Here is a 24,975-nt window from a genome sequence, read left to right on the forward strand (position 1 = left end):
CTCCTCTGAACTCTCAAAGTGCAACTGCTTTTTTTTCTTTTTTCTCACCAGCCTTGCCTCAGGTTGTCACAGTGGGGAGTGAAGTTGCAGCATTTCTCTCAGCAGCACCCAAAGTCTAAGAGAAAGTTATGATTATGTATCGTTGCTAACATTGTACACATTGGCTATGCAACTTGTTGCATATATAACATGCTAAATATGAAAATCACAGGTCTATAACATATGTTTTTTCTTTGAAAAAGAAGAATAGCAGCAGTAGATAGTGGAGCTATCGTGTCAGAGCACATAGCCAGCATGGGACTATGTCACTCACCCTGAGCATGGAATCATAGAATGATGGCCTGGGTTGAAAAGGACCATAATTATCATCTAGTTTCAACCCTCTGCTACATACAGGGTCGCCAACCACTAGACATCTGCTTCCCTGCTTACAGTCTGGTACTTTCAGATATTTCTATAAAGGGTCTTGTGAGAAACATGTTCTCTTCTCCTTTATTGATTCTATGGTCGTTCCTGTAGCATCCTCCAGCTTTTCTGTTCTTAGTGATTCCTCAGTCACAACTGCTGTCTATCATCTGCGGTCAGCCCTTCCCTAAAGCCTTCTTCACTTTAAAAGTCTCCAAAACACTATCTCTGCAGTTCCCAAGTTGACAGCAGCGTATGGAAAGGAAGAAATTATGGGCAGTACTCAATCTGAGCATGAGCTTGTTCTAAGAGCAATTTTTGACTGTCTGCTTCATGCCCCTCAAGCTGATCTGAGCTCAGGTGGTCAGCTGAGAAGATCAAGGTCTGTGTTATTTGCCAGCCCCACCAAGTCCTTCCCGGTGAAATAGAGGGTAGGAGAACTCAAGGGGTTGTTTCATTATTCCCCTTTGGAATATTATGAAAACTTGTGCAACACTGAGCGAAAGAGCTGAATTTTAGAGATGAGGTTGATTTGAACACGATGACTTTGCCTCAAAGGAGGGAAGCTGCAGACCTCTGTCTGCTTGCTGTGGCCTGTTCTGTGGAAGCAGCTTCCACAGCTACAGTGTTTTACTTCAGCCATTAAATTAACTTAGCAGTTAACTTTAACTAAAAAAGAAATCGGTGGAAAGTAAGCTGTTGTTGCCTCACAGAGGAAAGATGATATTTGTTGAAGGTCTTAGGAGTTTGCTGAGGCTCCAGTTTGGTGCCCCACTCTGAAAATAAATTCCTGCACACCTGTGCAGAGGACTTTCTCCTGAGAGGCAGGGTGGGCTGCAAAAGAGTTCAGGTGAGGAGGAGGGGTGGATCCTGCTGATCCATTCCTAGTTCAAAGATGGGGCAGGAAAAGCTACTGAAGTTTTGAATGATTAGACATTATCATAAGGAAGATTGGTTTTTATACCTTAAATGGACAAACTGATGGTTTTGCATATGATGTGTCACCATCTGGAGTCAGATTAGCAAGGATTAAGATTAAATGAACTGTCAGTGTACAGATTTATACAACTTTCAGCAAACACTGCAGATCTTGGGCAGCTTCTGTAAGTTGGTGATTCCTATCTGTGTGAGGCTCTCTTGCATCTTCCTCTGAGACAACTGGCTTTTATGAGAAAGTGATTACTCAGGCAGACCTCTGATTGAAAGTTCCTTGGACATCCTGCTGTGTAAAAAATTTTTGTATACTTGTTCCTGTTTTGACAGCTGGATGCTTGTACTTGTCCTGTTAAATCTCAGTTTACTTTTTTTTGTCCTACGGGGTACATGTACCAGTTTCACCTATGCCAGATCGAACTCTCATTTTGAAGCCATATTCCAAATAAGAGAGTTTCTAGATTTAAAGTGAGTGGAAGCCATGCAAAAAGGAGAGAAAAAATTGAATAGATTGTATCCTTAAGGCAAAACTAATCATTACAGTCGTGATCAGCAGTTGGCACAAAAATTCGTAGAGGAAGTTTGCTTCCATTAGCAACAGAGGTCAACATAAAGACTGAAAAAAAACCAATTGTTTGATGAGATCGACTTTGGATTCTCAAGAAGAAAAATAAAGACCATTGAAGTGTTTTGTTACCTGTCAGTAGTATTTCATTTGCTACTACTCTGTGAGTTTTCAAGATCTTCTGTGCCTTTTATCATCTCTCTTTTTATCTTTGTGTGTGTGTGTGTGTGTGTGTGTGTGTGTGTGTGTCTTAAGGCCAACCAGTGGCAGGATAGTGAAATAAGAGAACTGTTATTTTCCCCCTCTTTAAGGAGGATAAAACTGTTGAAAAGAGCAGAGGAAAGTCTCCTTTAGTATAGGTCCCTGTGGGTGTCTCGCCTTCAGTGCAGTTGGAGAGACTCAGCTAGGTGTGCAGGAGGGTTGCAAGGATTCAAGGTCTAGTAGGTCCCACTGCTGGGAGCCCATAACACCCAGTGCCAGTTCTGTCTTGTAGCCTGGCTGCAGCAGTGCAGCTGCCTGAGTACAACTGACAGCTAAGCACAAATGCAGACTCAGACTAACTAGCCCCAGCCCTCCTGCCATATGCAAAAGTTACATCTTCTGCTCTGCTGGACCTGCATTGCTACTGACAAATGTATTCTTGCTGCTGGCTGGACCAAGCTAGACACATATCCTACTTTGGTCCAGTGTAAAGCATTAAAATTAACAGTGCAGGGCAAGAGCATTGTTTAGGCTAACAGTAGCAGAATAGCCATGCATGGGTTTTAATTCAACAGTCGTGTGTGGTGAAATATCTTGGGAGGAGAATAAATTTAGATAAATGTACTGAGCCTGGAAAATCTGAAAAACAGCACCTTCTGTTACTGCTTGAGTCAAAAGCCAAACTCCCAGTAGTACAGGGGTCTGAGTTTACATGTTGAAAGCTACAACGTATGATCAAGAGCAGAGATTGCTTTACCAGGGCTTCCCTGAAGAGATGAGATCTAGCATCATGTTAATTTAGGGCAAAGGGAGTGTGCAGCTGCTTTTTCTTGCTGGGAGGAAATGGTGAGATAGGTGGTTAAGGTGGCAGGAGCAGCTTCCATTTCAAGAGTAATAAAGGGACAATAAACAACTGGGACCAATTTTGGGGAAGATAAACATCTGAAGATCATAATTAAATGTTAAGTTCCTGCATTCCTAGTGTCTTGCACTTAGAAAAACAGCAGTGAATAAATCCAACAAAGATGCATTTGCTGTGAAACAAGTCACTTCAAGCTGTGGAATTGTGGAACTGGCGCATATGGGGAAACGTGGGTCATGTTCTCAGCTTGAATGAGTATAGGCTTATTAGCCTTAGTGTCCTTTTTTGTGTCAGTTATGATTTGGCCCCGTGTTATAATATGTTATAACGTTATATACGTAATATATGTATCTGGCAAAATCTGTTTCTACTTGAGAAATGAGGTGTTAAAAATATTGTCGCGCTATTGTGGATTCTGTATGTGTTATAGAAGGGCATACATAATGTTTTCAATTTCCAGTATTACAAATTTGATCTGTACTCAGGATACTAAAAATATCATTCTGCAGCTATTCCCCTTAGTGTCTGTGTTAGCACACTTTGGAATAGATGCAAATGACACGACAAGTTTATAAATAATGTAGATTAAAAAATTGAGCAAACATCTCTAATAATCTAAATTTAGAAAAATAAGCTATTGAGAGTATTGAAATCCTTGCTATCATTTTGTGCTTGGTCTAGGAGTGTACCTTAAGATTGAATGTTTTGGAGGTTAAACATCTTCTTGCCCTTAGCAGGAATCCTTCCAAAAGGGTTGAGGCTTATTAACGAGGTAGTGTGCAAAAATTGTTACATGGCAAGTGATGCATGTCGTGATTTACTTAAGCACTTTTGACGGTTATGGATCTTGTAGTCCAAAATGCTTAGCAGTAATGACCGGTCATCTCTCAGCAGATATAGTAGTTTGTTAATCATAAACTAATTTGTTAATCAAAATGCAAATAAAAATGTTTTGAGACCCAGGGAAGAGAACATGAAAACAAGATCTCTAAGTGGATGTGATTTTTTAGGCAGCAGAGCTCAGTGGACCCATCTAATGTCAGTTGCTTAGATATGAATATCATGGAAATGTGTACTGTTGTACCCTGATCTGTGCTACTGCTTGTTTGTACCCTGTAAAGACAAAGAGCCACTGATTACCACAGGTACTGAGATAGCACCACGGCGGTTATTGTGTGGGTAGAGATATTCTGCCATAATCAAAGGAGTGGCACACAAGAAAGTGAAGGATGAAAGAGACGCATCATCACTTTGCTGACTCCATTTAGATTTTCAGAACCTTCCAACACTAGCCAAATTATGTTATTAACATGTATTTCCTGTTGGTTCCAGTAGGTGCTGAGAAATTTTAAGGATTTCAATAGGAGTAATGTTAGTATGTTTTGAGTGTTTATGATTGTTTCAATTTACACATCAGACACACAGAATTAAACGGGAACTTTCCAACAAGAGATTTTCTGTTACTGTTTATAAAAACACATAGAAAACAGACAGTACTGTTGGTGAAGCCAACTGAAACATATAGTTCTCAGCATAAAACCTAAACATAGAGCCAAAGAGACAATAAAACCAGGATTAATCTGTACTGTATTATATGCTTGTCTGCGTAAAACATTCTGTGTAACTCCCATCAGTGAAGAATCTTCAGCATAAATGAACTCACTGCCTCCTTAGAATGCAAGTGAATTCCCTCCAGAGGATCCATGAAAACCTTCTTGATGCATCTGCTAGAAAGCAGGAAGCTGCATCCATTTTCTTAACATAGAAAGCAAGCACTAGGCTGGTCTTCTGTTATCTTTCTCTCTGTGCTTGAAGAAATTTGTATCCATCCAACTGGAGTCCAACCTGTTGAAACAGCAGAGAGCACTGTGGCTGTAGATCCTTCCCTGAACGCAACAACTGGACTTGTTTGTTTAGTGTTTAATACTTCTGAAGTTTGGGAAGAACTAAGTTTTCCTTGTTTATTTTTAGATTTATATTATGCCATTGTTGGAAGTCGGTAGTCTAATTAAACTTCTTCCTACATAATATAGTATCACATCAGGAAATTTTACTGATCAACTCAGTGCAGTGGTTACAGTGTTAAGATATAGATTTGAGACCTGGTAGTGGTACCTACCATTAGTGATTGTGCAGGAGGTTGATTTTATCTTGCAGTGAACATGGCATAGTATTTGAGAATTGCTGTCCTGAGTTTTCTTTGGATTTCACATTGTTTGGTTTAGGGTAACAAAGTCCTTAGAACTGATACAAGTTATTTCATATTAATTCTGTCTAACAGAAGTTTATGAATTGGCTTCGATGAAGTTATTTTTCCTCACTCACAACGATTTAAGTTATGGCAGAACGCAAACCATGACATTGACTCTGCCTAAGTCATTTCCATGAAATCATTATGTATTTTGTATGCCTTTGAGTGTTATTCCTGTCAGCCGAGGGTAAAAGATGCTGTTAACTCTAATTATCGTTAGATTATTTGTATTTATTCCCGGGGCCTAAAATGACTCTCCTTTTTCACGTCCTTGTTATGTTGTCTCAGCTGGACAGCTGGCTGGGAACTCTTCAGTGGAGATGTATCGGCAAGTGCTTCTGTCAGGCTGCCGCTGTGTGGAGCTGGACTGCTGGAAAGGGAGAACAGCTGAAGAAGAGCCGGTCATTACGCACGGCTTCACTATGACAACTGAAATATCTTTCAAGGTACAGCAGTACAGCGTGCTGGGGTGGCTGGCTTCAGCTAGGGCAGTTTTTTTTCCACATAAAATGTGTGATAAGTTCCTTGCTACAATATTGCTGCAAAGGTAGAAGGGAGGAAAAATTTACGATTAAAAAGGTGTTTTAAGTGGAGATTTCAGAGTATGTGTGGAAGCATTGGAAGAGGTGAACCTTGTAGGGGAAGAGATTTTTGGTGGTTATGCTTGTCCCTGATACTGGGGATCAGATCTGAAGTACAAGAGGAGAAAAATTAGTAGCTTTGGAGAATGTGAGGAGATATTAATGCCATTCAAACCTGTATTTCTGAATTTCATCTTCCATTTCCCTTTTCTGTAGTAAAAGGTAAAAGCACTACCTTAGCAATAACATTAATTTGTTACCTGGTTGCTACTGTCAAAGATGTTTTTGATCTGAAGTGTTCGAGGAATGCGATAAAGATATTTTGCCATAGTGTTAATATTGGTAGTCGGCGTAGGTTGTAACGATACCTCAAGATACCATTTTTGAAGAGTGAAGAAGTAATTCTTGTTCATCTGAGACACTAACTCGCTATGGAAATATATTTCTAGACTTACCGGTGTGCAAGAAGATGTGGAAAAATGTCAATTTCTGAATTTGGTTATATTGCAAGGTGATAGATGTGGTTTTTCTACAAATTACAAATTTGAAGCATGTCTCCCACATCTGAAGCATGAGTTGATGTTGTTTTTTCTTCTGTCTTATATTTCCTTCCTTGAGGAAAAAAATAACAGTACTACCACACAGACAAAACACCAAATTTTACTCAACACCAGAACATTCCTTATTTTTTGTCAATTTGTTTTCTCTAACTCTCCACTGATTGAATTAATCACAGGAAAATGTAAAACACAACCTTCTTTCACTTTCGGTATTAACTTTCTCCTGAAACTGATGAAAACCATTTATGTTTATATGCACGGAGTTTGATTGCTGAAAGTCCTTTGGTTAGGGTAGATAGCTCTCAACTTCTTTGGCCGTGAGTTGGAATTTAAAACAAAATTAACCTGATTCTTAAAAGGAGGGTTGGTAGGAATGAGAATTGCCCTGGTGGCGGCCATCCTGGTAGCTTAGAAGTTCAACTCTAAGCATTGTTTTTGCAGGAGAAGCGTGAAATGGGTTTTAAACCAGATCAAGTTTATTTTGTGTGTCAGTTCAGGGCAAATATTTTTCTCCACACAGAAATTGTAAAAATGTATTGACTGCTGTTTTTCTTTTCAACACTCAACGTATGCTGCTTGGATTAAGAGGAGCAAAATGATAGTGAAATAATGTGTCAGAAGTACATGAATCAATTCAGAGTGATTACTGGGTCTCGAATATTAAATCATTTGTCAGTTCATGCTTTTGGTGTGACTGCAGCACACAGTGTCTCAGACATTCACTGTCTCGCCTTTCACTGCCTCACATAGACCTTCTGAAGCGCAAAGAAAGAAGCAGTATGTGCTGCCCATTCCTATGTTGCTGGAGTTTTTGTTCTGAGGTTTTAGTAGTTTTTTTTCTGTTTGTTTGCTTTTTGCCTTGCTTCATGACATTTAGAAGATTTTTCTCAGCAGCAGACTGCAAGCTGCTGCAAGGATGTGATCTTATAGGGAACCAATATTTTTCATGCCATAAACAGGAATCTGTGTACTTGTAAATACCTTGGGGACCTGTTTCAGGTGAGTCATTCTGCAGCAGAAGTAAAATGTGCACTTACCATGTTGTTCTTTTCTGACCATAGAGAATTTGCATTTACATTTGAAGGCATTGTGAGACTGAATCACTGTTACGCCACAGACCCTGTATCTGAGGTTTTTATCCACAAATTTCATCAATGTCATCCTGGTTTTTACTCTTTTAGGCTATTCTTCTTCGTATGTGCTGAATTTTATCCCTTTTTGCAGCTGAGAATGCAGTTGAAAGTATCTTCATGGATCTTCGTGGATTTATTTGCAGCTAAAGCAGTGCATAAGAGCCTGAAAGGCCTCCCTCAGGACTGCTCTCAGCAGTGCTTTCATACCCAGTCTCCAGTCTTCTTAAGCCCTGGGTCATGCTCTGTAAGCAAAGGGGGTAGGATATAAGTGGGTGGAGACCAAGCCAACACCAGTGATGTAGGTAGAAAGTATTTAGATGAGTTGACTTAATATTTGTAATCCTATTCTCAGTCTTGCTGTTCTCTTGCAATGGCAAAACTGCCAGAGATGGTCTTGAGAGTCCCACATTACAACCAATGTAAGGTGCCATCAGCATTTAGTGATTTACTGGTGCTGGAAAGAGCGTGCAGCAAGAGTCACTCCGTTGTATGTTGTTCGCCCATGGGAGAATCACTGCTGCGAAACTGCAGCTTCCTACCAGCTTTCATGCAGCCCTCTGCACCACTTATTGTTCCCTCAGTAAATACTTTGCCTTTCTGCTTTCTTTAAAGACTTAGTTGAAGCATGTGAATTGTTAGTGATATGTGAGGCATTCACATATTGGATGGTTGCAGTTTGTTAAATGGAGTCATTCATCACCTGTTGGAGTGTGCTGAAGAAGGTACTTTCTCATCTTGTAAGACATGCTGTGACAGTTCATGCCTCTCGTAAAGGCTGTAAATTGTGGACATAGCATAGCTTATATCAGCAGATCCTGAGATGGCGTATGCGTTACTTTCAGCCCAGAATCAGAAGGAATGGACCAGAAAGTCTGCTTTCATGTTAGGAAGAGCATTTCTTTTACACTTTTGAATCTAGCATTTTCAAGTACGGAAAGTGAATAAAAGGAATCCCCATGGAGTGCTAGTTTGAAATAAATAAATCTTAAAATTTTAAGTCATTATTATGATTGGGGGTGGAACAGGCTTATGAGATCTTTCAAACTCCAGAAGTTGACAGAGAGAACAGTAAAACCTTCAGTACTCAATAAGTTGTCATGAAAAAAAGATCAGTATTCCAATAGGAAATTGAGAATCATTTCTAATGCTGAGTGCATCGCTGTATCGTGTACCTCACTAAAGTTAGTATCACCAAATGATTAAGCTACTATATTTACAGTTGTTACTTTCTAGCAAAAGCAAAATGACACTTCTACATAACTTCAAATTTCGGAGCCCTTTGTGATTAATACTATGCTGTTATAACTGAGTCACTTTCTCCTTTCTTTTGCTCTGGAGAGGTTTCTCTCATCAAAAATCACAGAGAACTAAAACTTGTAAGTCAGTCACTAAGGATTTTAAGGGTATCTGCTTGTGTTGATTATATGAGTGTGATATAAGATAACTTTGTAGAAGATATGAGTTTGTCAGTGTCATTATTATTATGCAAAATTCATGAAAAGTATAGCTTCAGGCGTGGAACAACACTGTGCAAAGACTAAGTTTTACATTTGAACTTCTGATTTAGGCACGTAAGTCTTCTTAGAAGAGAAGCATCATGCAGGAGATTCATCAGACATTTTGGAGATGTGGTTACAGTTCAGGCAGAAAAAATTGGTTGCTGCAGAAAGCTCATGTATAGCTTTCGAGGATGTTTAGGATAGAAGATCTGAGTATGATTTTAGGTAGTTTGGATACAATTTCTGTTGGGTTTATCTGTTTTCAAACACCAAAATACTTGTTTCTGTAGAGACATGAGTTTGTAACTGTGTGTATTTTGTTTCTTTAGGAAGTAATAGAAGCTATTGCTGAGTGTGCATTTAAGACATCGCCCTTTCCAATCCTCCTTTCCTTTGAAAATCATGTGGATTCGTAAGTAATTACCCTGTTTCCCTGTATGGTGTTATATTTTTGTAACTAAACGCAGGATTGTGAATGAAATTGAGGCAGGTTTATTATCTGATGTGATCAACAGCTCTTATCCAAACTAAAAGGTTGCATCAACTTAAGTAGCTAAAATTATCAGAATGATTTGGGTATGTTCTTAAAAACCTTCCTGAATTAGAATATTTAGATTCTTTAGATGGACAGAGAAAGCTTAAATAATTATGAGTCAAATTTTGTTAATTTTATAGGCTCAGTATGCCCTACTGAAATGAAGTGGTACTTCACCAAAGAAAAAGAAGCAATGTTTCACCTGCTTGTGACCCTGTTCTGCACTACAAACATATTCTATGCACAGTATTTGGTCTGTTTCTCATGTTAGAAATAAAGGCCAGAATTGGCCTTTACCAGAACTAGTTCTCTACCGGGACTAGGCCTAGCCTAGCTAGGATTGCAAAATAGGGGGCATGTAAAGCTAGGAATTCTTCACTTTCTAAAAAAAAAAAGAAAATATCTATTTGCATAAGCTGTTTTCTCTTCAGGGAGCTTTGCTTGTTTTAATTGCAAATGATGCATGTTTTACTGCAGAAGAGAAGCAAAAAAAAAAAAGTGAGAACACTTATGAATTTGTCCCTGTTACCTATGTTGTTATTACTAACTTAGATCTGGTTTTCATTTCTATGTTTCACATGATCTTTTGTTTGATTTTGTGTATAGACGCCACAGTTAAAAATGAGATGTGCATTGGTGCATATCATGTGCCTTAACTTCACTTGCCTTGCTCCCTTTTGTTTTCTACTGTGAAAACATTTTCAGCACTTCTGGGGCCAATTTGGGTTGAGAAACATTTCTTTCATTTAAAAGAAAAAGTAATCTTTGGGGATTTAATACAAATTAGAAAAGATGTTGGCACTTTTTTCTTCAAAAAGGAAAAAGGTGAGGGCTAGCTGGCTTTTCCACTGTTTTAGGAAGAATGTTCTTTTTAAAAGAAACTCGTAGAGGAAGCTATATATGAATGTGTTTAAGAACAGAGTGACAATGCTGATCAAAAATGGTTTAGGTAGAAAAATTTTAAATCTCAGAGCTTCCATACAATGCCCTTGCCTTCACAATACATTTACCATATAATACCATACGATCCATTTTTTTTACATGGGTAGATAGTGATAGAACAAGGGGGAATGTTTTTAAGCTAAAGGAGGAAAGATTCAGATTACATGTGGGGGAAATTTTTCTCTGAAAGGGTGTTGAGGTGCTGTGGTAGGTGGTTGGAACTTGATCCTTGAGGTCCCTTCCAACCCAAGCCATTCTATGATCCTATAACCTTTCAGAATAAACTTAAGCTATGTTTTGTTGACAAACACATGCTTGCATTGTGCAGTTTATAAGACAGTGTGGTTATTTAAAAAATCTACCTAACTGTTAAATCCTGCTCAGTTGGTTCTGTCTTCCTCAAAAAGACCACTCACGTGCTGTGTTATTTTCTTTCTCCAGTCAGTCCCCACACTCTTCTTTTTGGGCTGGTTGTATCACTTCCAAGGCTTTTATACTCACGTACTGCAGTAGGTTTTAATTCACAGTGCTTTTCACAGTACTTCTAAATGCAGCTTCTTGTCTTTAGAAAAGTTCTCAACCATTATTCTTAAATCCATTTCATTTTGTATTCATTCTTCTCTTTCTACTAAAATGTATATTTGGAGAAGGTACTTCTAATTTATCTTAACCAGAACAGTTATGTTTTTCTTCTTCTAAAGTCATTAAGACTTAAATCTTCCAGAGTGGCTTGTTGTATGTTAAGAAAATATAGTAAATAATTGCATAAGACAAACTTCGCTCAGATGTGAGGTATGTGCACAAAGCTGTATGATGAAACTTTATCAGAGTCAAAGGTGTGGTGACGCTGCGTGAATGTATCAGAGGTACCAGAATTACTGTTGCATTACTTCAATCTTAAGAATTCTGCCCCACAGAAAGCACTGTATCTTCCTCTTCAGAAAACTCCAGTCATAAAAGAATGAATTATCTCCATGTTTTCTGGTTTTTTTTTCTTATTTATTTCTATTACATACATTTTTAGCAAAGGAAGTCTAAGAAATCAATTTAAAATATTTTCTCTTTTTGAACTTCTACTGTTGTTTGTGATCTTTTGCTGCAGTAAATCATCAAACTTAGTGTGTGTGAGTTCTAATTTTGCTTTGGCTGAAAATAATTTCTAGTTATTTTACTGACTGCTACAATTATCCCTTCATTTCTTCACTGGTTTCTACTGAAATCTGCAATTAGTCATGCCACTCAAAGAAACCTTCATCTAATTCTATGGAATGCTCCCTTTGTCTTTTCCTTTACTTGGAATGTTGTTTTTCTCCTAGATCTTAAAATTGAGTTTGTGAGTATTAACAAACACTGCTAAGTGTTTCTGCAGAACTGTCAAAACAAATCTTAATGACATCAATTCCTACTTTGGGGTGACCAAATTTTCTCTTCTGATTGTCAAGTTGCAAGAGTCAGTCAGTGTGCATGAGTGAAATGCTGGTCCCCTACAAATGGATGGAAATGTTGGCGTTGGTTTAAACAGAAGTATGGTTTACCCTGTGATTTTTATGCATGACTGTTAGGCATTGCAGTGATCAGAGTTAAGTGAGTTATATATCAGCAGCATACATATGACAGGATTCATCACCACTGGACTTACAATGCAATTTTTCTTCCCCGGGTTTCTGTTTACAAGAGTATTTTTAACACTTTTTGTTCGCCTAAGTACATTAATTGTTTGTTAGCACATAGTGTTAGTCATCTAGTTTTGCTTTCTTTCAGATTTTGTTGTAGGATTCCTCTCAAACACGTAGCATGTAAATAACTTCAATTTCCTTTACTCTGTGTATTCGTTCTTTTATTTTTATGCAATGAAAAGTTTAGAAAAATAAGTAAGTTGTAGAATTTAGATTATATACAATGTTATGCATATCATCATTTTTATTAAAATCTAAATATGGATACTGAAAAAGACCATGAGAAGAAAAGACATGCTTCTCTCAAAAAACAGAAAACTGACCTGAAAATTATTAAAAGACCTCAAGAAGACCTTGATGTTTAAAGCTGAGCTTACAAGAAGATAAGGTATCTGCAAATCTGAAAGCAGACAACCTATAATTAGAAATGCACTGATGACATAGCAAAAAGGTTAAGTGATCCTTGAGCAATATCCGTAGATTTCTTCCAAGATTAAATTTAATTACAGTTATTCATACAGCTGATTTCTTGCTGGAATTGTTTCTTCAAATATTAATGGAATTATTATCACTTTTTCTTCCAACACTTCAAATTATTTTAAACTCTTTTGGGAAGGATCTGTGTCTTTGTTTGCTTTATGCAGAATAAGGACTTCTGCAGAAGCAATAATACAACATTAGGAGTAGTTGTGTGGTAGTATCAGAGAGCCTCTGTGAATGACCTTCATAAATGGCATAGCACCAAGACAGTAAAATAAAATACAAGCAATGCAATAAAGTTAATGAAAACATTTCTTCAGATTCCCTGTACTTCCATATCTCCAGGTGTCACGTTACCACGTTCTCTTCCCTTGCCCTGCCACATTCTAAGGGCATATGTATACATTCCATGTGGTAACCATCCGTATCCACACAAGTGGAAATCATCCAGCAGATAGAGTTGTTTTGAGGCAATCAATTTTCATTACGTTAAATGAAGGCTAGGAGAATTTCCAATAACAATAGATATGGACGTTTTTTTTTCCCCTCTGGAATTAGATGACTTGCTGTTGTTAACAACACAGATGAGAAAATACTTTGATGTAGAAAAGTTGGTTGCTCTGGTTCGTAGTTTTGAAAAGAAAATAAAATAAAAGGAAATAAATACTCGAACTTGTAAAGCACCTTAATAGTGATAGTATTGCTAATGATCTCTCTCTCTCACTTAAAATGAAGTATGTATTTGTGGGTATCATAGAAGGTACCACTTGTTTAAATACTGAACTCCTACATAATTCTTATCTCCTAAATTTATCAAGTTTCTTTTAAAAATAACAGTTCATATGATCCAGCTGACAAGAAAAAGTAATTCTGTTATGTCAAGATTTTTGTTCTTTGACATTGTCTAGTATTGCAAGATTTTATATTTGTGATTTATTATTTTTATATCATTATTTTTTTTATGTATTTCTATATTATTAACAACTGTTAGTTCTTATTTTTCCTTTTCTTCCTTTTTTCCCCTCTGCAAAATGATTACATTGGAATTTATGTGCTAAACCAAAAAGTGCTGCATAGAATTTTTCTCTTTTGCAAAAATGGAAGTCCTCACTATTTACTCTGTGATGTAACCATGTGTAATTAAACCTGGAATGACAGAAGAATTTGTTCTGAATTTGTTCTAGCTGTTTTATATGAAAGTTATTAGATAAGAGTTGTGCATCCTTTTTCTATTTCTTATCAGAAGTTCTTTTTTGGAGTCAGTGTGCCCATTCAGAAATGCTGGTGTCACAGCTCACATCTAATTTGTAAGACTTTAATTACTGTGCTCTTGTGATTCAAGGAAATGTTCCTTGGACTTTCTGGGTCCTAAGACCATGGGTGTATTCACAGGACATACTTATGGGGATGATTGGAATAATCCCCATAGACCCTTTGTAGGCGCTAGCTGTAGCAAAATACTCAGTCTGCTTTCTTACTGGAACAGAATGTGGTGCCTTTATTTTTCTTGGTAGCTGGCAGTTAGAAATAGCTAAAGCATTGTCATTGCCTGATCTATTCCTCCCGTCACCATCTCCTTTGTGGGTTCTTAGTTTCACTGCCTTGCCTGTCTTCATCTTAATTTTTCCATCCTCAACTAGAAGTGGCTCTTAGCGTTTTTGCAGAATTGGCTGCAAGTAAAAGAAATTAATGAAATACTGTAGTGATTTAAATTGCATGCAGCACTTCTATAGCTTGGTGGAATAATTTAAAACCTGCTCTCGGTATGTTTTGTAAATGACTGAGCTAATGACCAGTTCACCCTGTATCTGCTTCAAGGGACAGCCAGCATGCTGATCTTGGGGAAATTACATTTTCTGATTCAAATGCCACCCACCCTTTATCTCAGCTCTGGTTTAGCCCTGCTGAACTCAGGAAGAGCTCCATTGCCAAGTGCTCAGTTGGTGGCTAATGGCAAAATAGACACTGAAGTCGCTGTATTCCTAGTTTGCAAGAGAAAATGAACACTACTTTTTTCATACATATTCTGTTCTACTTTGTCATGAAAAATAGCTCCATGGTAACATAACGTATGTGCTTATATCATCTGTGTATCTTCCATAGTATGTGGTTCATAATTAATAATAGTTGAGGAAGTTGTATTAAACAAACTTTAATCAAAACTTCTTCAGAGAGTATCAAAAATGAAAATTTTGGAAGAAACCTAAGCTCAGATGTTCCAGACTTTGTTAGACATATATAACAAACATGCACAGTGGTCTAAAATTAGAGAATGATTTTAGCACTGCACTGTATGTTAAGATGATTTGGGTAATATTTCTATGCAATGTAACCTATCCTCAATCCCAGAACTCCTATCACTGTGATACGCAGCAATTTCATTATTGTGTTGCACTTTGGGAAAATTGATTGTGAGTAAAACTTGCTGAGATCGAGTTTATTTCTAGAGGATGTCAAGACAGCCACTAAAGTAATTTATCGTGGTAAAATTCAACACCACATCTGATTTGAAAATAAGGAAATAAAAAATCTGACTGTTGACCCAAAAAACAAGCAAAAATAATCATTGGCAGTTCCACCTGGTGTATTTATATTGGTCCCAGCTATGTATGCATTACAGGCATGCAGTATTTAATTTAAAATGCAGTTACACCAGCACTTACTACAGCAATTCTCCAAATTGACATAATGCCTCTTAACATTAGGACTAATTATATCTATGCTATGACTTCTGCCAGTGAGGATGCAGCAGGAGGCGGGAGCAGCACAAGCTGCTGGTGCCAACCTCACCCATGAGGTCTGTGAGTGGGCCAGCACCACTGGGGGAGAGCATTGCAAAGCTGCTTCTGGGAGCAGGGCTTGAGCAGGAGAGGCTGTCATGCTACAGGCACAGCACCCAAAGCACTCATCTCACATAGGCTGAAACAAATAGGTTGGGAATGTGGGCTGCTGAGATGAAATCTGCAGTGAAGCTAGCTGCTCCTCTATCAGTACCTTTAACTGATGCATTTTTGCTGCTTTTGAAACCCAAGTAACGTCTTCTCCCTATTTTTCTTGCAGTTGTGCCCTGGAGACTCAAGGGCACGACCTTGTAAGATGACAAGTTTGGGACACTGGCAGAGGAGGCTGCTCTGTGTGTAACTGTTAGGGTTTTGATGCCTTAGGTCAGGTATGATGAGAAATAAAAAAATCCAAATGGAAGGAGGGGTGTGAGAAGAATGCCTGGCATGTGTGTAAAGTAACACAAGGAGGAAAATATGCAATCTTTGAATAAAATGTTGTCTGAAAGAGGCAAATTCATGCAAGTTATTTCCCCAAAGGTGATAACTGACATCCTCATTTTTTTTTCTCCTAAGTGCGTGGGTAAAATACAACTCCAGAGTTCAGTTTTACCATTATTCAAGTGCCTAGTGACTTCATGTGTCATCCTTTTGACGAGCTTTATCAAAAGAATCAGAATAATTGCATGATATATCTATGTCTCTGTGAACAATTCACAGTGATTGAATCAGGAAATTATATCTTGTTTAGGGATATTAGGTATTCCGTTACTGCTGCTTTCAGTCTCTAGCATTAGTAGAACTCATTTCTTTCTTTCTTTTCTCCCCTTTAGCCCTAAACAACAGGCAAAAATGGCAGAGTACTGCAGATTAATATTTGGAGATGCATTGCTTATGGATCCATTGGAAAAATACCCGGTAATATGGTTTGGTATTTATAAGATCACAGATATCTTGTGAATTTCTACTTCATTCAGTCCAGTGTCATTCTTTATATGCAGCCTTCCAAGACAGAGTCTAAAAGAGGGCTTTAAACAATTTGTAATGTTGGTGACGTAGTCATATCATTTCTGATCCAAAAGTTGTTTTGATACACTGCTTTGTAATCCTCTAATTGCAATTGATTCTTATAGCCACTGATTTATAATGTTTGCTTTCACATTTGAACTTACCAAAGTTATTGCTATAGACATTTCATAAGGTATTTTTCTCCTCTTATATGCCTTCTGTAGCCCTGTTTCACTTAATGAAGATTACCTGTTGTTCAAGTGGTGCATTTCACCAGGGTTCATAGAGGTTACAAAATTATGCACCATGTAGGTCTTAAGAAATTGCTGTAAGCTTGTTTCTTGCTTTGTTGTAAAAGATTTCTCTTTCTTTTCTGAAAGCTTGAACCTGGGGTTCCTCTTCCAAGCCCTATGGATTTAATGTACAAAATTCTGGTGAAAAATAAAAAGAAGTCACATAAGTCTGCAGATGGAAATGCCAAGAAGAAGCTCGCAGAGCAAGCTTCCAACACTTGCAGTGATACATCTAGTATGTTTGAGCCTTCCTCCCCAGGAGCAGGTACGAATGGAATCTACAAATATGCTTCTCACTAAAACACAAATACTTAATTACAACTGTGATTTTCAAGCCATTAACATTGCTCTAGTAGGGTAAAGGTACACCAGGACAGGTTTTGCTCAACAGGAAGCAACACCAAGTCTCATTACTCTAGGAGTCTTCAGAGGTCTCAAGGCTGAGGGATCACTTATAGTGTGATCTAAAAATCAGTGAAGTACACTAACATTTACCTGGACTATTTAGGAAATAGAACAAGCTACTAACTCCATATACCAACTATAATTCATTGCATATATACACTAATAATGCTTAGGGTATATGCAGGGGACCACTGTATTAGTATACAAAAAAATATGGAAAGATGTGCTCTGAAAAGCCTAAAGTCTCCTAGAACAGAAAAATAAAAGTGCAGGGAAAAAAGATTTATGCTACATGATGGGAACGGATCATCAGCAGGACAAGCAATAAGATGTGTGTATCCCAATTCCCAACCTGGTGTCTGTTCCCAGGACCACAGTTTCTCCTTCTTCATAGGACTGAAATTGTAAATTGCTAAAAGCATAGGTGTTTGTGCCCTAATAGTGGAATACTTTAAATGTGAATTGAATGTGGATTGATGTGGATTGAAAGCTCTTCTAGAATGTATACTTCATGTCATTTGCCATCAATTTTTTTGCCCTTTTGTTTATAACTTTTTTCAAATTCCGATTAATCGAGCTGAAAGTCTTCATGCTGGCAGTTTGCCTCAAGCTCAATTAAAAACAAAACAACAACAACAATCCTGCTGTATTTGTGGATAACATTGTTTATCCTATTAAAAGCAAAGACAGAATGAGTTTTCAGCCATTGTGTTAAGAAACTTTAAAAAGGTCATGCTTTGGATTAGAGCTTAAATTTCAGAAGATTCATCATGGTGTCAGGAATGATTTACTTCTGTTTTCATGGTTTGCTCTAGACAAACCAGAAGCAGCAGAAAAATTAGCAAGCATATGCCAACCTCTTTCTCCTCAAAACCTGAGGGGAACTGGTTTGCTCTGGTTTTTTCTCTATCCGATATGCATAGAAGGTAACAGCTTGGTACTTCAGGAGCCTCCCAGGAAAAGGCTTGGGCTGTGAATCTTGGCTGTTGATGGTTAGGGAAAGACAGAGGAATAAGTCCCATAGCAGAGTTTGTAATTTTAAAAATCAGTTGTGAATATTATGTCTGTATTACTTATGTAACAAATGGTGTTCCCTATAGATTTCAAAGGTGAACACCTAGAAAATGCAAGAACCGAGATGGCAAAATTAATGTGGTCATTTGATTCATCTGTGAATGGGCAAATGTATACTTGTAATCCTTGACAACCATTGTTTCTCCTTTAGGACTTATGCCTCTTTTGGAAAATGACAATAAGTCAATATTTTTTCACTCTCTGTCATTCATACGCTATTCCAGATGTAGCATCTTCACCCTGCAATGTATTTCTGTGGGGATATCCATGCTGCATATGAGCACTTGACAAACAACAGTGAATTTATATTAACAATACCTGTGGGGAGTGAGATAGTATTAATCTAATTTTATCGAAGAAGAGCAGAGTCTGAGAGGCTTAAGAACAATTCAGAGGCAACTGACAAGGAACATCCAGGATTTGCTTTTTAAGACTATGCTAAATTTAGAAGTATTCAGAGTGCAGAGATTTCTGGAGATCTCAGCTACAACTATGAGCACTGAGCACTTCTGTAGATTATAGAACCATAAAATCTTTTCAGTTGGAAGGTACCTTTAAAAGTCATCTTATCTAGCTTCCCTGCAGCGAATGGGGACATCTGCAGCTAGATCGTGTTGCTCACAGCCCTGTCCAGCCTAACCTTCCCATCTCTCTCTTGATCATCTTCTATTCAGTATTATAGTATCAACTTCTTCTACTTATCAGCTGGGATTCAGTCTCCTTTGGCTGCTTGTTGTGTTGTCTACTGAGCACTCTTATTCCTCCACTACTCTGCCCCACATTACTGATGATTTACAGGGGGAAGTTGTGCTGATCTGGCCTTCACGAGATTTTAAATGAGTATTTTCATGCAGTGCAAAAAATACAGAGATTCATATGTCAGTTAATAGCTGATTGGCTGCAAGCCATTGAGGCAGTGACCCATTGCTATATAGTAAAATGTTCTGGCATCTGAGTAAAGTTTACTTTTCCCTTTCAAAAATGGTTAATGCTTATGTACAGCTTTTGCAAATAATGAGAGGTGATTTCCTCCACAAGATGTTGGTAGCTGCTTGAACACTGTAGATCCAATTCACGGAGTTATCAAGCAGCATCAGTAGGTATCACACTTACAATCCATTTTGACTGTTCTTTTAAAGGGCCCTGACGAAGTAAATTAGCAAATTCTCCTGAGTTTTCCAAGCAACATATTGCATTTTATTAAGTTCTCAATATCTGTCACTTTTGTCTGTCAAACTGCTGAGTCGTGGTGGGATTAAGTATTCTTTAGTTCTTTCATTCCCTGCCCTTAGTAGCAATGATTTGGCTTGTCATTCCCAGCTCTCCTCTCCTGATCATCTTCTATTCAGTATTACAGCATCGACCTCATCTATTCATCAGTAGGGATTCAGCCTCCTTTGGCTGCTTGTTGCATTGTCCACTGAGTGCTCTTATGCCTTCACAACTCTGCCCCTCTTAGTAGTGAAAATATCCTTGAAACTAGTACTGTTACTCCACTGAGAAGTTTGCTGTGTAGTTCTTGGAGCTGTTGAAAGTCATTGGGCTTTGTGTGTGATAGGAGTATGATCTTTTTATTTCCTGATATTCTTCTCTCTGCCCTTGTCCACAGGCTGGCTCTTGTCTTATACTTGTACAGCAAGCTTTTGCAGCAGGAACTCTCTCTGTATCTGTGTTACACTTTGTATAGGGATGTCCTGTGCTGCTGTTTGGAATCCCATCTAGTTGTCCCCTGCGTGCACGCACACACACACACGTACTGGGTCATACTGCATATGCCAGCACATGTACTTTTATGACTAGAAGTGATGGCATGGAAGACATCTCACCAACTGTGTGGGAAGGTGAGCATAGAGGCATCTGTAGCACAGACATCTTCTCTGTCTGATCAAGGCTTGCTCAGAGTTTGTGTCCCAGCAGTTTAACAGCGAAAAGAAGCTTTGGTCTGAGGACAGAACCATGCATGTGAGGGAAAGTCAATGTGGGCATAGTCATAGGTTCAAAAACTCCTAGTTCTGTGTTTGCAATCCTCTATATTATTTGTGCTGGATTTGCAGTCTGATGAATAACTTGAAAAAGAGATCTGATCTCCTTGGGAGAGTTTTCCTGTGAAATATTTTTTAATAAAAGAATACTGTGTTCCCTCCCTGAACACTTCCAGCAAGAACAAGCTGGTATCTCAGCAGTGCAAGTTGGCTGAAATCTGCCCATGTTCCCCTTGTAGACTATGGGGAGTATTATTTTGCCAGTCCAGATGAATTGATTGAGAGCTTCCCACCCAAAGATTGTCCCTGTAAATCCTGTGAGAACATGGCTAGCTCTTTGTAGTACACTGAGGTTCCCTGAACTGTCCCTTGAGCCTGTTGAGCAATCATGTTATTTTCTTCAATGAAATGTTCAGGAAGAAATGTGTTCATGAATAACAGCATGACATTTCAACATCTGCATCTGCAGCCTGGGTAGTCATCATTTCATTGTGAAAGGCACACTCGTTATTTAAATTGTATGTGATGTATGTGGCCTCCCTAGACATGATTCAAGGCCTCTTGGAACAGAGAGGAATTTCTAGATTCGGTGGGCTTTGAATTAGACCCTGTGGTGACAGTAGAAACTGAAATACCGTTCTCTGGAGAGTTGGGGAATGCTGCACAGTGGTTAAGATTTTTGTGCTGTCAAAATAATTGCCACTGTTGAAGAAAGCTGAAAGGTTTGTGAAATGAAACCTTTAAAGAAGTGCTGTCGATCTCAAAGGTGTGGACAGGTGACTGCAGTAGAAGTTAAACCTGCTTTTCCAGAGTCTTCTAAAGGTACGTGGTGTATACCTTGTGACTGCCAAATACACAGGAGGAGTTACCTAAGAGAAAGATGGGTTGATTTCCAATGCAACCAAATCAAAACATTGGGGAGGGAAGGATATTCATTCGTTAAAAATAATGAATCTGTGTCTTACCTCTAGGAATTTGTTAGTACATTGCAATTGGGAACAAGTCTTAAAAAATGTTTCATTTGCTCCTATTTACTCTGTCAGTGTGCTTTCAGGGGAAGGATGATCTTTATGCATCTTCATCACATTACTCGATTTGCACTGCCCTCAGCCGGTGCAGCTGAGCAATGAGTCCAAGCAGTCAGATGCACCAACGGTGTATCAGGGGAGGGAAGTGTGAGCAGACTCCTGCCAGCTGTGCTACCTGGGTGCACACGCTGTGATATCTTCAGAATATACGCATTTCTCTGAGCAGCCCTCATTACTGCAGCATGTGAATGTCAGTTTTTATGCATGATTTCTTCACCCTGTGAATGCTATGATGTGTGTGCTTTGCCAGGGGGGCAAAAGCATTCACTGAAGGTGACGCTGGGATCCTGTAGCAGAGAAATCCTAAACCACAGAGCTGTGACCCAAGCATGGGAACAGCTCATCAGAGTAGTTTGTAATATTATACCTGCACACTGTGCACACTATGCACACACCGTGATGCTTTTTTTGGTGCTGAAACCTGTCCTGTGATTTCCAAATAGTAAGTGTCCAGCAGCTGAAAAGCAAGAATCTTTGATTAGACAGTAGGAACTTACCAATGATAAGGAAGGATGAATCCCTCTAAACAGTTTGATTTGTGCTGTGACAAATAGCACATGTATAACGTCTTCTCTTTTAAGCAGTGTGCATCTTTCACAGATTTATCCCTGATATTTATAGCTATTGCTTCAACCAGTAATTGTCTTCTGCTAAAAACATTTCAGGAGAAGCAGAGATTGAGAGCGATGATGATGATGACTACGATGATGATTGTAAAAAGTCATCGATGGATGAAGTAAGGGCACAGATTTGTTTTATGGTGATGGATCGATTCCAGCAGTTCTGGGTTGGCTGTGTTACCAGGAGTGGGACTGCCATCTACTGGGAAAAAGAAGGCAGAGCACTGGCAATCACTTTCTGAAGTTGGTTGTCAATGGGTTTGGAACCGTATCTTTATTTTGTTTATTAATATTTCAATTTAGTGAAAAGTAAGATTTGATAACGCTACAGATGATCTGAGGCAACTGTTTGTGGTGCATTTGGCACCACTGGAAATAAAATTGGATGTTGAAAATGTAGAGCTAGGTTTTTTATTTATTCAGCAGTGCAGGTAAGCGTGGTTAACACTGTGTGCATATCACCATGCATATGTAAAGGTAATGCAGTTTTTTTTCCTGGATGCCAGGTAGAAAGAAATAATACAATTGCATTTTAATTAAACGTTTACATTGTATTACATCTTTCCTTTATTAGTATGTGAAGCTCCCATGTGAGGCATTGAGTTTGCTAAGATGGGATCACACAGAATCACACAGAATAGTGAAAGATGATTCTTTCATGGTTGATAGAAAACTGGGCTTTGGTTTTTTTGACCTTTGATGGCCATCATGGATTTTGACCAGCCAGAATGTCAGCATTTTCCCATCTCTGTCCTTAGGGTACTGCTGGAAGTGAGGCTATGGCCACAGAAGAGATGTCTAACCTGGTGAACTACATTCAGCCTGTGAAATTTGAATCGTTTGAGGTATCAAAAAGTAAGTAAGCTAAGCATAAATGATATCTTTTATTGAAAATTATCTAGCAAATGTTCAGAAGAAAGGTCTGGAGAAGTGCTTGCTTGGGTTCCTCTCAATTAGATATGTGGACCCTTGGTGTCCAACCATAAATCCATGTTTATTTTGAAACATGCATTAGTGTAAGTATTGGGCTTTGTCAACTATGCTGCCACTTCAAAAACAGTTTAGCAAATGTTTAATCAGGTTGTTTTTGTTATCCATAGGTGAAGAATAACTTAGTGAGCTTGAGAAAATTGATCATAAATATTCCTTCAGATTTAACAAATGCTTAATGTTTTTTCTGTGCAACTTTTATGGAGGATTCAGTGTAAGCAGAGAATGTGCCCTTCCTCGTATACAAATTCTTATCTGCCTCTGTATTGTATAGAAAAAGCCATTAATTCATCCCCAGCTGGCATTTACAGAAAATGCCTTGCTAGGAATGCAGTCTTTGGCATCCTCAGTAAACAGTGCAGCATCTTTTCCTTTCTTGGTGCAAAACCCCCTATTGTTTGCCTGCCCTTTTTCACTTTGTTTTGACAGATTGCAATATACCTTTTGAGCTTTTTAGTTCAAGAAGTATATAGCATTTTAATTTGTTTTGGATTTGTGGAGGCCTTAGCAGAGGACACGTAATTGATGCCTAAGTCCGTATCTGCACATACAATTTCACATTTACTCGTTTTGAATAATAAGCATAGAAATAGTCATCTACTGTTCACGTGTATTTATGTATAAACACATACACATAAGCGTTCACAAACTCATGTGGAGTTGTGCTTGTCCCCTACAGTAGCATTCCTTGGATATTTATAATATCCATTAGCTTTAATGAGAGTTATGAGTACTCAGTGGGAAGGAGATACTCCTACTGGAAAAGAAGCCATGTGAATCGTAGCAGGACAAGTTCATCTGCTGTTAGAAAATTCTCTTTAGAGAATGTAGATTTCTTCTGTTCCCATGCCTGTGCCTTTCCAAGTTTTGTCTTTTCTGAAGAACTGCTCATGTCCAGATTTTTTACATTGTCTTCCTTGTTTTTGTGAACTCATTATGTTAAGTGATAAATATTTCAGGTGTTTGTATTTAAAAAAAAAAAAAAAATCATAGTGTGCAAATATTGCTAGGTGTTTAGAGCATGGCCACTTAAACTTACGGGTTCTGGTCTTAGTCCTGGCCTGGAATCTGGAATCTCAGCTGAACTTTTGTTAAGTTCAGTGAAGATAAGCTAAATAAGGAAAGAGTTAAAATTGTTTTTTATTTTGCTTCTTATTAAATTTTTCCCAGGTTGTATTTTTGTTCACTTTTGCTTCTTGTCTTTTATAAAGTTTCATCTTTTCATCATAAGAAGTTTTGCTAATTTTGAATTATCTAATTCAGAATTTGTTTTGATCTGTGATCCTCACCTCTGTTGTGGTAACAGCATCTCACTGTTGCTATCATTCATACATTATAGGGAGTGCATTTTTGTTTTCGCATTCAGATTCATAACAAAAATGTTGAATACAACTAGATCTGTAACAGTTCCCTAATGGCCCTCACTAGGTATATTCCCTCCCTCTGACAGCTAATCATTGCAACTGTTTCAGGACATTATTTCAAATTGGTAAGAGTTTTTCAATTAGTTTATCCATTCTATAGTGAATTCCGATAAGTAAACAAGTTAATGTATAATGAGGGAGAAATGCCTCTCCTGGACAGTTTTTTCTTCAAAGGACAGCTTTCTTAAACCTTTCCAGGTACTGTAGGGGAATAAGTTTTTGTATTTTGTTTAGGAATTTGCTTAAGCTCTGAACATTTAGTGACATTTGCCAGCTACTGGTTCTGGTTTCCTGCAGATTCTACACTAAGATAAATACTGGGAAATACTGCATACTACTACTAATACCAAAAAAAAAAAAAAAAAATAAAAAATAGTACTTGTATTCTAAGTAGAATAAAAGATATGTTCTTTATCTTTCCTTGAACATTTTTTTCATGCTTTGTGTAGCAGTCCTATACTGGTTGAATAACTGTGGAGATAGAACACATCTAGTCGCTGCTTCCTGGTAGGACCGTATTTATGTAGCTACTGAAGCAATGAGATGAAGAAGTAGAATAACACTGCAAACAGAAAATCACCAGTTGTGTATTTCAGTGTTTCTTTATGAGATTTCTTTTGACAATTGAAATGAAAGATTTCTTTTTCTTTTTTTTTTTTTCTTTTTTTTTCTTTTTTTTTTTTGTCTG

At 38.0% G+C, this 24,975-nt stretch overlaps 1 protein-coding gene across 6 annotated transcripts in view; it reads left to right on the forward strand.

The window, feature by feature from the left end:
• PLCB1 (phospholipase C beta 1) overlaps positions 1 to 24,975 on the forward strand; it is a 375,296-nt gene that overhangs the window by 259,547 nt on the left and 90,774 nt on the right. For all 6 annotated transcript variants that reach the window (XM_048938285.1, XM_048938286.1, XM_048938288.1 and 3 more), the window contains exons 11-16: positions 5,506 to 5,663; positions 9,320 to 9,402; positions 16,237 to 16,321; positions 16,792 to 16,969; positions 21,919 to 21,989; positions 22,632 to 22,728. In XM_048938285.1, coding sequence (XP_048794242.1) covers positions 5,506 to 5,663; positions 9,320 to 9,402; positions 16,237 to 16,321; positions 16,792 to 16,969; positions 21,919 to 21,989; positions 22,632 to 22,728 — 672 coding nt within the window. The remainder of the gene's footprint in view (positions 1 to 5,505; positions 5,664 to 9,319; positions 9,403 to 16,236; positions 16,322 to 16,791; positions 16,970 to 21,918; positions 21,990 to 22,631; positions 22,729 to 24,975) is intronic.

This window comes from Lagopus muta, chromosome 2 (assembly GCF_023343835.1).
Source record: "Lagopus muta isolate bLagMut1 chromosome 2, bLagMut1 primary, whole genome shotgun sequence".
Lineage (NCBI taxonomy): Eukaryota > Metazoa > Chordata > Aves > Galliformes > Phasianidae > Lagopus > Lagopus muta.